The sequence below is a fragment of the Rhopalosiphum padi genome, chromosome 4 (genome assembly GCF_020882245.1).
Source record: "Rhopalosiphum padi isolate XX-2018 chromosome 4, ASM2088224v1, whole genome shotgun sequence".
In the NCBI taxonomy this organism is placed as follows: domain Eukaryota; kingdom Metazoa; phylum Arthropoda; class Insecta; order Hemiptera; family Aphididae; genus Rhopalosiphum; species Rhopalosiphum padi.
Genome location: NC_083600.1, coordinates 10,046,265 through 10,063,784, shown reverse-complemented (window position 1 = coordinate 10,063,784; position 17,520 = coordinate 10,046,265). Strand labels below are relative to the sequence as shown.

The 17,520-nt window shown below is 26.4% G+C and overlaps 2 protein-coding genes across 2 annotated transcripts; one reads left to right on the top strand and one right to left on the bottom strand.

Annotated features, from left to right (window-relative positions):
* Positions 1 to 630: 630 nt before the first annotated feature.
* Positions 631 to 13,251, top strand: LOC132928825 (serine/threonine-protein kinase 10). The gene is given in 19 exon segments (XM_060993728.1): positions 631 to 649; positions 2,918 to 3,167; positions 3,628 to 3,792; positions 3,853 to 4,051; positions 4,112 to 4,461; positions 4,522 to 4,626; positions 5,022 to 5,112; positions 5,236 to 5,264; positions 5,266 to 5,388; positions 6,152 to 6,752; positions 6,845 to 7,020; positions 7,094 to 7,384; positions 7,466 to 7,744; positions 9,023 to 9,457; positions 10,012 to 10,275; positions 10,914 to 11,027; positions 11,089 to 11,446; positions 11,511 to 11,614; positions 11,917 to 13,251. Coding segments are annotated over 18 exon segments (4,071 nt in total). The 5' UTR covers positions 631 to 649; positions 2,918 to 3,008; the 3' UTR covers positions 12,145 to 13,251.
* Positions 13,252 to 14,188: 937 nt separating this feature from the next.
* LOC132928832 (transmembrane emp24 domain-containing protein eca) lies at positions 14,189 to 17,427 on the bottom strand. The gene is made up of 5 exons (XM_060993738.1): positions 17,156 to 17,427; positions 16,845 to 16,960; positions 16,659 to 16,763; positions 16,453 to 16,599; positions 14,189 to 14,494 (listed from the first exon to the last, which is right to left on the bottom strand). The coding sequence occupies exons 1-5, from the start codon at positions 17,283 to 17,285 to the stop codon at positions 14,345 to 14,347; spliced, it is 648 nt and encodes a 215-aa protein (XP_060849721.1). The 5' UTR covers positions 17,286 to 17,427; the 3' UTR covers positions 14,189 to 14,344.
* Positions 17,428 to 17,520: the final 93 nt, after the last annotated feature.

Below are 17,520 nucleotides of genomic sequence, written 5' to 3'. Positions count from 1 at the left end.
TCGACATGTCCTCTGCAACTTGTTCCGCCCGTAACACGTTGCCTGCAAGTCCTCCGGCGGGTCCGGCCGCGTGATAATCCCCCGAAAAGCTCCCAAGTCCTTATTTTCCGGACGTCCCGTTCGAAATTTGGGCCAAACGACGGTGCGCCCCCGGAGGTCAAACCCCTACCCACACACATCACTGCGACGACCAGCGTGTTTGTAGCAGTCGCTGATCCGTCGTTTGTCGCGCGTCTGGACGGAATAGAGAAAAAAAAAACAGTCGACGGGGGCCGCCACAAAATCTCGATAGAGATTTCCAATAAAACATGGTCAAGGACGTCCGGTACTGCTGAAATCTCATCCCACAGAAAGCCGCGTTCACCTTGTTGACGTCATTTTTTCACAGGCACCGTCGTCCAGGCGTGGTGAGGACAAATATTATACTGTAGTCGCGTTTTTGATATATTTTTTTTATATGTTTTGATTTTTCCTACGATTATTATTTTTTGCTGCGTTATTCCGGCGTGTACTGAAGATCAATGGTCCATATTACCTACAATCAAAATCATAATACCTATAGTAATTAATAATAATAATTATCTTAAATTTTAATTTTTTAATAATAATATCATTCGAAAACGACGTTATCTACGTTTCCAATAAACAGGTGCGATAAACACCTAGGTTCTTACTACGTACATCGTCATTGTACCTAATAATAATAATATTAATTACGACCAATGTAAATGTAACAGAGATAAGAAGATATGTGTCATTACTTATTTGTGTAGTAGTTTATTTTTTTATATATTGCTCGCATCGTGTTTGTTTCTTATTTGAGTGATTTATGTATGTGTATAGTTGAATGTGTCATGTGTGCTGGATCATTCCTCGTATACCATATCGTCAATTTTTTTTTTAATTTTCTTTTCTTAGCCTTCCAGTTGCAGGTGAGGAATTTTTTACAACTATATTGTCCAGTGATCATGGTATGTTAAAACTTGCTAGTTATACTTGTATCTAGTTGTGTATGTTTACACTATAGTGTGCAAGTGGATAAAATTATATTTTATTTTCACCAATTTAGTTTCTATCATTGTGAAATATCTATACTTCACGATAATTTGTTTTATACTTATATGTTTAAAACCTACTTATATTATTGAATTTCTTCGTATTTCTGACTAATATGCAATTATTATGATAAATGAAATATTGATGTTTATTTTATCATTGGAAATTCTTGTTATATTTTTCATATTAATTATCAATAACTAGGTACTTATTCCATATTATGCATCATATTATCTAATATTTGCATATTTTATTCAAAATGTATATTGTTATCTCTTTTATCTATCTCTGATTTATGTTAGTTGGTAAGTGATACGTGTATATATTTTTGTAAAGAATTTATGGTAGGTAGGTTTTAGACCTTGAGAATCAATTTTGTACTAATGTATGATGTTTAAATGTCTGTAATACGTCCAAGACTATAGCCGCCTTATTAGTTATTAATTATTATTATCATTTTAACAATACTTACTTAAATCTTAGATAAACAAATATTAATTCACTTAGCCTAATTAAGTTAATAATAATTTATTATGATACTATCACATACTTACATCAATTGTTGCTTTTTTTAATAACCTATATATGTATGTTAAATAAATATGTTAAAATATATCCTATTATTATGACGTACAAATAATAATATTTAGTTATCTAATTCATACACATTATTAGACAATTGATATCTATTGAAATGTTTCAAAAAAAAGAATATAGTAGTATGTTAAATATTGTTATAAATTATACTATCTAGGCAACAAGTTTAAAAGTAAAGTTATTTATATTTTTATAAATTAGTATCTGTATAATAAATTGATGAATGATCTCTCTAAGTAGTATTCTAAATAGGACTTAATTAGGGTTGCCATACGTCCCAGGAAATCAAAACTATCAATGGCTTATTGATTTGGTATACCAGTGTTTTAAAAATAAATTTTGGGATACCATATGTTCTTATTTTAGGAAGAAAATAAATTGTTTAATTTCCACAATTTTTTTCAATGGTAATTTTAATTGAGAGTCAAAGTGTTATTGTTAACAAATACAGAATAAAGCAATGATGGCAAATATATAGGCTAATTATAAAATAATATTATTGGGAAACTTCGAGTGCAACAAAGAAGCGTGTGTGCACTGCCACTGTCAAGTTTAATTAAAATGAAATAGATATTAAGTACCTACTTATTATTTTATGTTTGATAATGTTATAAGAATTAAAAAAAAAGCATTCATTTTATAATTTTTAATTTAATTAACAATAAATACAATTGTTGATACACATTTTTTGCATGTTATGGATTTATAAAATAATGTATCATTTGTTTTTTAATATATAGGTACCTTATTATAAAATTCAATAAAAAAATTTTTCTATCCTGTCCCGGATTTGTTTGATGAAATCTTGGAAACCCTTCATGGCCTGAAGGCTTCATTTTTTAAAAATTATTTCAATTCTACCACTGAGTGGATAAGCATTTTTTTAATGTTAAAATATTTATTTCCGTTATAACTTATTGTATTCCTATACTTTTTGAAATCTTAAATTTCATATTTTTATATTAAAATGTATTTTATTTTTTATTGATTGGATTTTTTTTAAATGAAAAAATAAAATAGGTTAATACTATTTGTACTAATACCAGCCTTGAACTTTTCCTAAGCTTAATAGTTTTAACTATAATATTTGTTAAATATTAGACAGCATTTTTGATTAACGTTCAAAATGAAAATAACTTTAAAAAAAATCACATTGTTTGATACTAACTTGGTAAATCCATATTAATACCGTATTCTTCTGTTTTTAATATATTGCATTTTTTTTTTTTAATGTCGTTTAAATTTTTTTTGTTTTTGATAAAAGGCAATGCAAAATTTGAGAACAGTTGGGTCATGCGATCCTTACGAGTACATCATCCTGATTGATTCTGATATTGTGTAAAGACATTTTTAAAATGTCGTTTTTGAGTGGCCTCAAAAAAGTGCTTCACTTAGGTAACAATGAAGCGAAAAAGAAGAAAGTATTCAATAACATCCATATGGATTGTGATGTTGATGATTTTTGGGATATGATTGGTGAACTTGGTGATGGAGCTTTTGGTAAAGTCTATAAGGTAATTTTTAAATGATATATATATTTACTTAATACTATGGCCCAAATAAGAATTATTTAATAAATGTACAAAATATTATGTTTAAATTTTGCTTAATATAAAGTGCGTATTTTCGGTTTTTTTTTCCACTTAAAATGTTGAGTTATTATTTATTAAATTATTAAGTATATTCTTATTATAATTATAATTATTATTCTTATTTATTTTTTAATCTTACTAGTTATATTTATTTTTCAAATAAATAATTTAAAAAATTTTTCAACATGAAAATTAAATTTAGTTCTTACTTATTGTTTATTACTTTATTAGATATCTACTACTCTTTGCAGTTGTCGATTAAAAAATAATAATATCTATATGTCATTTTAAGTTAATCAAGCAAAATTAACTTAGTTATAAATAAATTATTAATATAGTAAAAAAAATGTATATTTTTTAAATTTTAATATCTGTTATTCAGGCTCAACATCGAGAAACTGGTCAGTTAGCTGCTGCAAAAATGTGTATCTTAGAAGGTGAAGATGATTTAGCTGATTTTATGATTGAAATTGACATTTTAGCTGAATGTAAACATTCAAATATTGTTCAATTGTATGAAGCATTTTTTGTTAACTCTAAACTTTGGGTAAATTATAACAATAATCTAGTATTACTGTTTGTATCTAATTTTTAATATTTTTAATAGATGCTGATCGAGTATTGTGATGGAGGTGCTTTAGATTCAATTATGGTTGAGTTGGATCGTGCATTAATTGAAGAACAAATAGCTTATGTATGCAAGTATATGTGTGAAGGGTTAGCATTTCTTCATAAATGTAAAGTTATACATCGCGATCTTAAAGCTGGAAATGTACTTTTAACAACTAGTGCTGGTGTTAAGATTGGTAAATTTTTAAAATATAGTTATTGACATATTAATATTAATTTTTTAACATATTTTACAGCTGATTTTGGTGTTTCTGCTAAGAATAAACAAACATTACAAAAACATGATACTTTTATTGGAACACCTTATTGGATGGCTCCTGAAGTGGTTTTATGCGAAACTTTTAGGGATAATCCTTATGATTTTAAAGTCGATATTTGGTCTTTAGGCATAACACTTATAGAATTAGCACAAATGGAACCTCCAAACCATGAAATGTCTCCTATGCGTGTATTACTTAAAATACAAAAATCTGATCCTCCTAAATTAGAACAACCATCTAAATGGTCTAAAAACTTTAATGACTTTGTAGCACACGCCCTTATAAAAGATCCAGTTCAAAGGCCAACTGCAGATGATCTTCTTAAAGTAATATTTTTTAGTACAATTATTTACATTTAACATTTTTTAATTTTAATTTTTTTTTAGCACCCATTTGTCAATGGAAATATAGATCCAAAACCAATTCGAGATTTATTACTTGAATATAAAGCTGAGGTGGTTGAAGAAGAGGTTGTAGATGAAGAACCTGAGGTAAAAATGTATTTATTTACTTTTTATGTATCTAGCTTAAGTCAAGCACTGTCGGGTGTATCTATTATAAAATTGTAAATACATTTTCTTTTAATTTTATTCCTTGTGTACGCATTCATTTGTATTCACATTGACTTAAATTAAATGTATTCACCTATTTATTTCCATGCTTACGTAGTCTACACGTGATAGGAAGTACAGAAAAAACAGGAACCACTATCAAAGGGTTGGTGGTAAGTTATCCTAACCCTTGTGTGCACAGTCCATTTATATATTTTATTTTTGATTAAGCATGTACACTAAATAAAATATTATTTTGAATGATGAAGTTAATATAGTATTTAGAAATATAATAAAATGTTGACTACATATTTTAATATAATACAATTTTATAGGAATCGCCACAATCTACTCAGTTACCTCCCCTGGACTTGGATGCAGTCGAAGATGACACTGTATCTCTTAAAAGTGAACCTGAAACTAAAGGTAAACATTAAAAATATATAGTATATACATAAAACTATGATAAACTTTATAGTATCAAATTCAATATTAATATTTTCATTTCATAACATCCTGTTATTATTAAAATATGATTTTTTTAAATAGATGTAATTGAAATGAAACCAAAAATACAAAAAAAAACGAGAGATGGATGAAGATTCATCAGATACTAAAAAAATCAAAAAAGATGAAAAAATCTTGGATGTTCACGAATCTGAACCAATTATTTCTTCAAAAGAAATTTCCTCAAAGAAAAATGTATGTTAATTTTGAATATATACAGGGTGATTTTTTTATTATAAAACACTCATTATTTCAAAAAGTATTCATTTTATTGAAAACATTTTTTTACATAGTTTCAAGGTGTTAAAAAGACTACGTTTTTATTAAAAAATTATATTTTTTATCCTTATTTTTTTTTTAAGTTTTTTACTTTTTTGAATGACAACATAGAGTTTTAATTTCATATTCTGAAGCTTATTTTTTCTGAGTATTTTGTTACATAAAAATCGAATTTAGGGCGAGTATTTTATGAGTTAAACGTTTTTAAAATTTAGACAAGCGGAGTGGAATGGTATGGGGTTACCCCGCAAAATGCTTGTCCACTTCACCGCTTGTCTAAACTTTAAATACGTATAACTCATAAACTACTCACCCTAAATTTGATTTTTATGTATCAAAATACTCAGAAAATTATTCTGCTTCGGAATATGAAATTATAACTATGTTGTCATTCAAAAAAGTAAAAAACTTAGAAAAATATAATTTTTTAATAAGAATGTAGTCTTTTTAACAACTTGAAAGTATGTAAAAAAATGTTTTCAAAAACATGAATACTTTTTGAAATAATGAGTGTTTTATGATAAAAGAATCACCCCGTATATATATTTATATATTTAATATTGCATATTTTTAAGTTTTAGAAGTTGTATAAATTTATATATTAAACTGTATCATTTTTTAATAAGACTTAGTTAAGTAATTTATATTTCTAATTATAATAAACTTTTTAATTGTATAGGTGGTAAAAAAACATTCTGAAAACAAAGGTCCGGCACCGCCACCACCACCTCTACCACAATCGTCTTCAGTTGTTAAATTAGTATCAAATGAAGAACCAGCAAATTTACCAATTGTATTAAATGTTCAGGAAACGAATCAAGATAAAGAAATAGAATCAGTGACTGAACCTGAAGAACTTGAAGTTCCGAAATCAAACAATAATGAATATCCAGTAATTAACGATTCTATTAACAATAATTCTGAAATAGAGAAAGAGCCTATTGATATTGGCAATGAGAACCATTCTATATCTATTCAATCAATACAATTACGCAAACATGATAAATCTAGTTCTAGACCTATATCAATAGCTGCTAGTAATAATGGCCCAATTGTAAACTCTATTGAAGACTCTCAAATAAGAACTAGAAGAAGAAGTTCATCTGCTTCTAATCGTAATCAAAGAAGACCTTCTCCTCCATCATTGGATAAAGTTTTACAAATGAATCAAAATGTTGAAAAAAATAAAGGAAAGATGCCAACTGCTGTTATGAATGAATTAGCTGGGAGACTTCAAAACAACAAAGATGAGACTGATCTAATACAAACTAAAGATAATAGTAAATAACTGATATTTTTTTATTAAAAAATAAAATAAAAATTAATGTTTTGACTTTACATATGTAATTAATTGTTTTTCTTATGATTCTAGTTGAACAAAATGAAAATTCAATTAATGGGGGTACATTGGTGAGGGTGGGATCTTTGAACGCTATTGATTCAAAGGTTACTGTTGTAACTACCACACATCCACCTGTTCTTCAAACACATCCTCCAGGACTACATACTCAAGTGATTATAGTTGCTGATACCAACACTAAATCACAGGTATAATATCTAAGATTAAATAGCTTGTAATTTGCAATCTTAAAATGATTTTTCATTCATATTTTATTTCAAGATTGAGAAAAAAGATGAGGTTGTAGTGATAAATTCATCACAAGCTGATGAAGAAGAACTGGATGCTAGTCATGTGTCTGTTATAACAGTAGGAGAAGAACCTTCTGTTAAAGAATTACATCCATGGAAAGATAAAGAAGAGATTGAAGTATCTAAACCTATTTGTGTACCAGTGATTACAACATCAGATACCAATAAAATGAAAATGAATGGACGTGCTACAATGGTCAAGCCTAGTGATCCAACAGAAGTATTCATTGTCGTTAATAATTCAACAAATGTGCATAAATCGGTAATTATATAAAAAAAAAAAAAAATGAAGTTAGTATTAACTTAGAAGTAAAATTTTCACAACATGTTATCTCTTTTTTAGTCAAAACATTCTGATGGAATTGTAGTAAATAATAAACACCATGTTTCTCCAACACGATCTACATCTCGTTCACATTCAGATAGTGGATCAGTATATAGTAGTGGAGGCCAACGAACTCCGCCTTCAGCTGCCAGTACACGTACATTTGATAGATCAGATGCAGAGAGTGTTTCAACTACCATAAGTCATGATAGTCGAAGTAGTAATAAAGAGAATAATTTACCTCCTCGAGAATATGAAGATGAAGTTGTATTACGTAAAAAACCAGAGTATAGCAGAGTAAGTATTAACTTTTAAGTAGATTTCATACCAGCATTTTGTCAACCTAACTTTATTAATGCTTAACATAGCACTTAAAAATAATCTATTTTACTGTTTTTTTTAAAAAAATATTAATAATTAAAGAGTAAAATTATTGTCCAAAGCCTACATAGATTATTTTTAATACTTTCTTTTTAAAGCAAGTAACAAGCATTTTATTAAATAAACAATAATTTTTGAATTTTAAAATACTCATAACTTACTTTTAAATTGAAATACAAAACGTCTATGAAAAGCTAGAGATTCCTATGCATTAATATAAGGTCAATTCACTCTAATTTTTAAAAATAAATTAAACAAAATGGATTATTTAGAATGTAAAATTTGATATTTTTATGTGATGAGTAATTGGATAAAACACATGTGAGTGTGATATTCCTTTAAGCCTTAAGAAATAGACTTGGAAATGTGTAAAGTCTTCAATTATCATAATTATAATGTAATTTTTGTAGCCTTTTGGCTTTTATTTATTTCATTATGTTTTATACATTTTGTATTCTCTTATATTTATTTTACATATACAAAGAACACTCCTTTTTAACTTCCAATTATTGTTATTGTAATACTTTTTTTTATCTTAAAATATAACAGAGTTGCTAAAAATTTGGTATTAAAAATCAAATTATGTAATTTTCCACATTCATAGGATTCTATGAATATTTTGAACAAATCAATTTTTTTTTTTTTTTGATTGGAGTTTATGGTATAAATAGTATTTTACATTTTTACAAGGTAAATCAATATTTCTAAAAACAACAATCAATTATTAAGATTTAATATATTAATGAAATACTGTTATTTTGTGATAATAATTATTTCTCGATTAGATTATTGCATACGTGATATAATTTATCATACATTATTAGATTAATCTTCATAATTTACTTATGTATAAAAACAAAATGCATTTACAACACAAATAATATGGCAACATAAAGCTGGACAATTATTTATTTTAAATTTGATACTATTAAATTTATAAAATATAATTATTTTACTTAACTACCATTTTTTCATATTCCTATGGATTAACCGAAATTTCATTAACTAATTTTAAATTCCCTGATATTTTCAGGTTTTCCAGGAATTTAGCAACCTTCTCAACAATCTGATAGTTCTGTTTTAATTTTCTATTTTTGTTTTTATTATGTACGTCTTTGTGCCATATACACTTCGTAAATTTGTTTAAATAAAATTAATTATTACTATACTAAAAAATAAGTAAATATTTTTTAGGAAATGAAAAGAACCAGTCGAAATATAAGTAAAGAAGAACTGGAAATAAGAAACATGAAAAAAAAGACCAGAAAACGTACTAGAAAATTTGAAGTAGATGGGGTAGTTGTGACAACAACTACTAGCAAAGTAATTTATGGCGATGAAGACTCCAGTCATGGATACAATGATCAGATATTTAGAAAACAAGAACTAAGAGAACTTAAAATGTTGCAAAAACAAGAACAAAAACAGTTTCAAGATTTATCATTTAAAGCAGTCATATCTAAAGAGCAACAAGATAAAAAGTTTGAGCAGGAAAGAATGACTTTAATTAAACAATATGAAGCTGATTTAGATACAATGGTTAAACAGCAACGTCAAGCTGTTGAGAGAGCTGAAACCCAGCAAGAGGCAGATTTAAGAATGACTTCAAAAAAAATTCGTTTAGAACAAGTAATTATATTAATCTTTGAAGGGTGGGCGGGAATAACGTGCTATGTAACATTTTTTTCAATTTTCATGTTTTTGCGGAATAACATGCTATGATGAAGCAATCTCGATATATTTTAAGAATCGAAAAATTCCTAGAATGTTTTTATCGTACACAATCATAGTGTATAAACTTAGAAACCGGCGATTAGTTGACTATTAAAACGTGCTATGTGCGTTAAGCGTTTACTATTCACAGTAAGTCAACACGACGCGAGACATGTGGATATCACGATTGTGATACCTATTTAACTATGACAAGTCTAAATAATTTATCTAGTAGTGATGTTAAACATCTAAGTGATGTATCTACACAAAAAAATAAAATAATGGTAGAGTGTTTTAGTCGAATATGTAAGAACGTGCTACATGCGTTCCAAATAACATTAAAAATAGTGTATAATACAGTTTTCATTTTTAGTTGTTCCTGAACATTTAAGAATTGCTACATAACATGTTATTCCCACCCACCCTTTATTTGTATACTTTTTGTGATTGATTTATAATTAATGATTTAGGAGCGAGAATTAAAAGAATTCAGAGAAGGTCTAAAACAAGAGTTAAGACTATTAAAGCAAGAAGTAGATTTAAAGCCTAAAGAAAGGCGGAAAAATTTGTTTAAGGATAAAAAAGAGAAGTTAGAGACTGAACATGAGGAGAGAGAAAAATTATTCCTCGAGAAACTAAATGAAAATCATGAAAGTTCCTTGAGTAGACTGAGTGATGCTCATCAGGAGAAAATTGCACTTATGGAACGTCAATATTTACAACAGAAACAACAGGTATAAACTTTGTATGTAAATATTTAGAAATGATGCTTAATTATACCAATTAGTTATTTATTCTGTATTTTTGTATAAGATAATGATTAATTTTGATTTATTCAAAATCAGATTTACATTTTTATACTTTGTTTAATATTCTATTGAACACCAAATAAGATAACTGACTTTTTGCGTTTTTTAATAGTATTATATTTTAATCTATTTTTAGTATCAACTATTGATTTTTGATATATCTTTTTTAAGTTACATGTTTATTATTTAATTATTAATTTTTTTATATATTTAACACTTTGACTGCTGACATCGACAAATCGTATTTGTTCTATGCGGCTGGCGTTGACGCATCGTCGACAACCTGTATTACTTTCTGAACTCTCCCAATAATACCAGCAAAAACAAGCTATTTGTGCTTGTGCCACTGCATAAATTAATGGTTGAAATTGTTTAATTTGTGGTGGCTTGAGATTCCGGGTATTTTTTATATTTTTATTATACTTACTAATATAATTACGAAAAATATTCATCATAGGGGAATCGCTCAGGTCAAATCATGCCGCAGTCAAAGTGTTAAGAAAAAAGTACAATTAAAATATTTTTATAAATATATGTTTAAAAATATTGTTATAACATTATAGTTGATGCGAGCTAGAGAAGCAGCTTTGTGGGAAATGGAAGAACGACAAATTCATGAAAAACAACAATTAGCTAAAAGGCAGCTTAAAGATGGTTTTTTCTTGCAGAGGCATCAAGTACAATAATAATTTTTTCGTACTAAAATTTCTATAATTAATGGTTTATGTTTATTTTTAGATGTTAATAAGGCATGAAAAAGAATTAGAACAGATGAAACGAATGAATATACGTAAAGATGAGGAAATGCAAAAACGTCAAGGTGTTGAAAAACGATCACTGCCAAAACGTATTCGTTCTGAAATGAAAGCACGGGAGATGATGTTCCGTGAATCTGTTAGAATAAGTTTGGCATCTAATCCAAATCCAGATACAGAGTATGAACGTAATAGGCTTAAGAAATTTCAAGAAAATGAAAAAAAAAGATATCGCAATGAAACACTTGCATTTGAAATGAAGCAGCAACGACAGCTTGAAGAACTTAGAATTGCAAATGACACCACTATTAGGGAGCTTGAACAGCTTCAAAATGAAAAACGTATTATTTCAATAATTTTTCTTTTAAATTCTGTTAATTATAATAACCTTATTTTTAACCATAGGTAAAATGCTAATGGAACATGAAACAACTAAGTTAAAAGAGCAAGAAGAGCTGTATGCTCGTGAGTTGAGAGAATGGAAAGCTCATCTCAAACCTAGGAAACAGGTAATTTTTTGAAAGTATTACATTCATTTATATTATTGTGTACAGAAAAGTTAGTATAATTATTCTTTATGCCAATGGAAGTAGTATTTTGAGTTTGAATTATCTTATTAATAACTAGTAATTTGCTGTAGTAGATTATTTAAATTTTCATGGTAATTTTTCTCTTAATATATTAATCATCTCAATTAATTATCTTAACATTTCTAAATAACTTTTAATTTTTAACCTATTGTAGAGAAAGGGTAGGGTAGTTTGAAATCTACATTTAACCATCCACCAAAATAGTTTATATTTTTTATCAGAACCTTGAGATGGAGTTGGCGAGGCAAGCCAAAGGAAATTCATGGAACAGTCGCTATTCATTGCCTTCATCCCCTGGCAACACGTTGCTCAGACGTGAATATTCGTTTTCTTCACTTCTCTCTTCTCCTCGATTGTCCAGTACCTCTTTTCGTTCTCCTGGTTCAGGATTTCTTCCTAGGCGATGTGCCAATCAATTTCCTCATCATTCAAACCAATCCACAATGTAACAATTCTGTATACTGATTACTGAGTGAGCTCTAACTAAAAGGTGGCATTTGAACAAAATTTTTAGTACTATTCCAAATGGTTTACATGTCATCATTTGGTTTTTAGAAAGTGTGTTCCTAACCTGGTTTATGTTATTCCATATATTAAGTATTTTTTTAATTTAAAATAAATTTATTTTAACAAATATTGTCCTTTAAATATAAATCAGAATATATATATATTATCATTTTAGATAAAATAAATTGTTTGTGTGGATTATGTGTTGTACATATGTAAATTGAATAAGTATATTACTGGCACATGTCATATATATTTAAAAAAAATACACTTTACAATATATATTTTAATTTAAATGTATACAATTTTCTTCTAAATACTTAATACTATTATTTTTTTTTTATATAATAAGTCTATTGTATTATTTTTATTTTATAATATAAAAATATATCTCAATGATTTACCAGTTGTTTAACTTTTCTTTCTTAAAAACTTAAGATTTTAAATAGTAAGTATAAAAAGTTCAGTAGAAACTTTGAAAATTATTATAAATTAATTGGCAATTAATGAATGTCAAACAATGAGCATCAATTTATCTATGCATTAAAAAAAGTTCTATCCAAAATGATTTTCTGTTTTTGGTTATATTTATCAAAAATAAATATATATTTTTTATTCCAAATATGAAAGAAAATATGATCATTGATACAATTATTTTTATTACTTGGTATTTAATGTTAATTGCTATGCATCATTGTGTTTTAATAAATGTATTTTTTATTGTCATTATATTTAAAATTTGATAATTTTCTAAATTTAATTTATAGTGGTAAATCATCAAGGTATTATAGCTATATGATATGAAAAATAGTTGATAATTAATTTTAAGCATGACATGGAACAAAACTTTGCTTAGTATTCAACACATAAATTATACAATTGAAACACATTATTGCATTTATTATTATTTATTTGCACTGATTATGCTTATTTTAATGGTTATAGAAGTTGATTTCGAGCTTTTCTTTGTATCTTTTTTTTATTGTATACTATTATAAATCTATATTTTGTTATTATTTTTAAACAATGACACTAACTGATTTTTTCAATATTTTGTATATATTATTTAAGTTATTATAATCCATATAATAACACCTTAATTTGAATAAAAACACGCTTAATTTATTATTGCATCCTTTTATCCTTGCTTATTCCTGAGTGCTGCTGCAATAAAAACTTTATGTAAGTAACACTGTATATTAATTTAATTTTAAACTATTAATGCACGTTTTAATATTTATTACCAAGAAATAATTTTTTATTTCATATTGATTTTTATCTTGCATACTATCAATTCAAAATAATATGTATAGCATGAATGATAATTTTAATTTAACAACTGAAATCTAAACAATGTTCAATTTTATGTTATACACCAGATTAAATTTTATTATACATCTCTTAATACTTTCTTTTAGTATAAGTTAAATGTGGAAGGGGGTATGTTTATATTATTATTAACTATATTACTACACTAACAAATTATATTTCAGAAACTTGAAGAGCAGTTTGCTATACAGTTAGAAGAACAAGAAGCAATATTTGGGCCGGCAAATAGTATGTTGCCAATTAATACTAGCCCTCCTTCTCATCATCGTTCTTATCATCATAGAAGCTCTACACGCAGTAGTCTGTCATCTATGTCAGCTGATTGATTCTTCTGTACATACCATTATGTACCATATATTTATTTTTTGTTAAATTTTTTTAGCCATATGTGCCAACATTGCCCCTCATCCCCTGTTGCTATTATAATACAATGTATATTTCATTATTCTTAAAAATATTAAGTTTTGTATACAGAATGAAGTTAATATATATATACTATTTATAGATAATTTTTTAAGAGTTTATATGATACAATTTGTTTTTTTTTAATTCATGCAATCATTAATATGCAAATTAAACAAATTCATTGTTGTAAAATAAAAAACTGTTAAATTTTTTATTTTATTTAATAAAACAAAAATATATAAAAACATAGAATATTCTAATTATTCATTTATTTAGAAAAACTATCAATTAATAATTATTATAAAGAATACATCAATTTTTTTTTTTATAAATATTTACAAAATGTACAAAAATACATTTAAGGATGGGTTTGTATTTTTGTTAAAACATTCAAACACAGTTATTAATTTAAACAAGTTTTTTAGCTTCAAAGAAACTTTTTAAATGACGCATTTGCCAGAAACCCATGACCAAAAGTATGAATAACTGTGAAAGTGACCACCAGAAAACTCGTTGGTGAGTACTCTCACTGGTTTGACGAAATCTTTCTTCCCGGAACTGTAATTATAAAAATTGTTGTTATTAATATTATATTAATATAAACTAAGATAACTTATAAGTTATAATTGAGTATAAAACAAAGCAGAAGTAATAAATAAAATATATTCATAGAGTATTGAAAAATGTAGTAATTATTACAAACAAAAATAGTTAAATTCTGATACTTATATTAGTTATATTTAATGGCATATATCCAAATTATTTTTGTATTAATCTATATTCATACACAACTTTATCATTGAGAATATATTTATAATATATACACTTGGTTACTTTATTATATCAATGAAACTATATTTACATCTTTATACTACATTGGTTCCAGGTCAATGCTTTTATGGGTAGTTGGAGACCCATAATAAAACACCTTATATATATATGTATAATATTTTTGAGGGGGGATTATATTCCCCAAAATTTGCCATATATAAATTAATAGGTCTCAAATTCCTAATCGACTTAAACTAAATATGAACAACCAACTTTAACTCCTGGAAAATTGATGAAAAAATCTACCATTTACCTAGTGTATACAAATTTAACGTCATTCATCATAAATTCACACAAGATGTAATGTTGCTTAAAATTTTCTCACATGGGAATTTTTTATTTAAGTATAGGCCAACTAGTGTAATATAAATTACAAAAATAATATCTATATCATTGTAGTACTTAGAATAAATTTAAATGTATAACTTATTTAATTTTAAAAATTGATATTGGATCTTAATAGTACAATTTAAGTCTTAATGCTTTAAAGGGATGCATGTAATACTTGTTTTTTTTCTATCAGACTTACGTGCAATATAAATAAAACGTATTCACAGAAAGTTTTTAGCTATTAACTTTTATCATCAAATAAAATATAATTTTTATGACAATAATTAAAAATCACAATATTTTAAAGGGTTTGACATATTAGTTTTAAACTATTTTGGTATGAGACAATATTTAATTAAACTAATCGATAAGTTAAAAATATTATTTTCTGTAATTTTTGTTATTTTTACTTTTAAGATAAAAATTTAAACGAACATAAAATGTGTGAATGCATTAAAGTATATTAATATTCATTTTGAATTGAGATGGAAAACAATTATGCACTTAATATAAAAATCCCTTGTTGATATAGCAATACAACAATTTTTTAAAATTGTTTATGACACTGCCTGAAGTAACACATTGCTGCTCATATCGAACACTGTGATGATATGGTATTTTAAAGACCTAAGGGCTAAAATGTGTTGGAAAAATGCCTATGTTTTACTATTTCTTTTATTGATTTATTAGTTCTTATTATGATCATATGAAGTTATAAAAATTAATTCTTGGTGAATTTAGTCAAATATTTTATCTATAATAACCGCACAATTTATGGGTCATATTATCAACAATTTATGACAAAAATACATTTGAAGATAAGACAAAATACTTTAGTCAGTGTCACTAAATTGACTATTAAAAATAAAGTTCAACAACTGATGAAAAGTTAGAAACAAAAATACAATAAAATGTTCGTAATAATAATTAAAATTATATATATATATGTAAGTACTGTTTTATAGTAACTATTTTTTTAATTTTGGTTGTTAGGACCATTGATCATTATGATCTATTTTGATACCTTGAACAACATTTTAAATTATTTTTATTGTACTATACAATGTAAGATGTTTAACTAGTTGAGTAAAGTTGTTGGTTTAAGGAAATTAGTTGAGTTCACAACCACCTGTTTAAATTTAAAAAATGATCATTTGATTTGAGGTTCATAATTCAACCTTTAAAATAATTATGTAAATTATGTTTATAACTTGGCAGGGGTTGCTAAAGAAGTATTAAATGGTTTATTTTTCAACCATTAAATTTGAAAGTTGTAATAAAAAAACTTTCAAGTTTTAACTAGGTACCAAATTCTACAAACTACTTAAAAAATATATAAATTTGATGTTATTTACTCTTTGATAGCTTTGTTCCTTGATGATCTGTTCAACTTGTTCTACAAGTTGCCTAATTCTGAGTTGCAAGTCTGAAAGTTTTTCTTTTTGGGCTACTTGAGCATAATCAATGGCCTGATCACCAACTTGAATATCCAAATGAACTCTCTGTTTAATAAAACATAATATATAGTAAAAGAAATATTAATAAAATACTATTAGTTTACCAATTGTGTTCCTCCAATCCATGCAGTTGTATTGGAGTACAAACATATAATATGTTCACCAGGTATGTGAGATGTAAAAGAAATTTTTCCTTCAAAACTATAAACCTATATGAGACAAAATATTGTTATTGTTATTTTATGATAAAAAAATGTATTTTGTACAAAATCTAGCTAATGGATACATACCCGGGATAAAATTATTTTCATATCTGGGTCTTTGACTTCAACATTCATGCCAATACCTGGGGTGGGTGGAGTGAAACCACCAGTTCTCACATCGAATAGTTCTACTTTGTAATGTGCTGTAAACAAATTAAGACAAATGAACAAATATTAATGCCTAGTTGTTAAAAAAATTGATTAATTTAATAGTTCAACATTTAATAGATCAATCAGCAATCTTGAGCCATTATCTCACTATTGATTCATTAAGTGTTTAGTAATTGTTTTTACAACTCAGTATAAACGTATAATGTAAGGATTTTAATGTTACTAACAGACTACTGTGGTTTCATCAGGAATTTCTTCAATAAAACATTTGCGTTCTGTTTCGCCAATATGGAAGTATAAACATTGTACTGAGCCCAAAAAATACGCACTAAGCAAGAAAAAGGAATAGTATATCATTTTATTTAAACTTTAAGCCTTGACATCAAATTAGAATAGAATAATACTTTAACTCAATTTGAACAAAAAAGAGACATGTAAGATGTATCAAGAAGAAGTTAAAACACTATTGCAGTAATTATAATTTCGGCGGTGTGTAAAGTATGAACATAGAAACAATGTTGGCCGTCAAACAATAATGAATACACGTCATTAAATTATTTCTCGTTTGTAACATTTAATAGTTGATAATGTT

Coding starts and splice junctions, on each gene's coding strand:
- LOC132928832 (XM_060993738.1), bottom strand. CDS start 17,285: ATGATATACTATTCCTTTTTCTTGCTTAGTGCGTATTTTTTGGGCTCA. Junction 16,764..16,844: donor TGAAAATAATTTTATCCCGG/GTATGTATCCAT, acceptor TGTCTCATATAG/GTTTATAGTTTTGAAGGAAA. Junction 14,495..16,452: donor AGGAACAAAGCTATCAAAGA/GTAAATAACATC, acceptor TTATAATTACAG/TTCCGGGAAGAAAGATTTCG.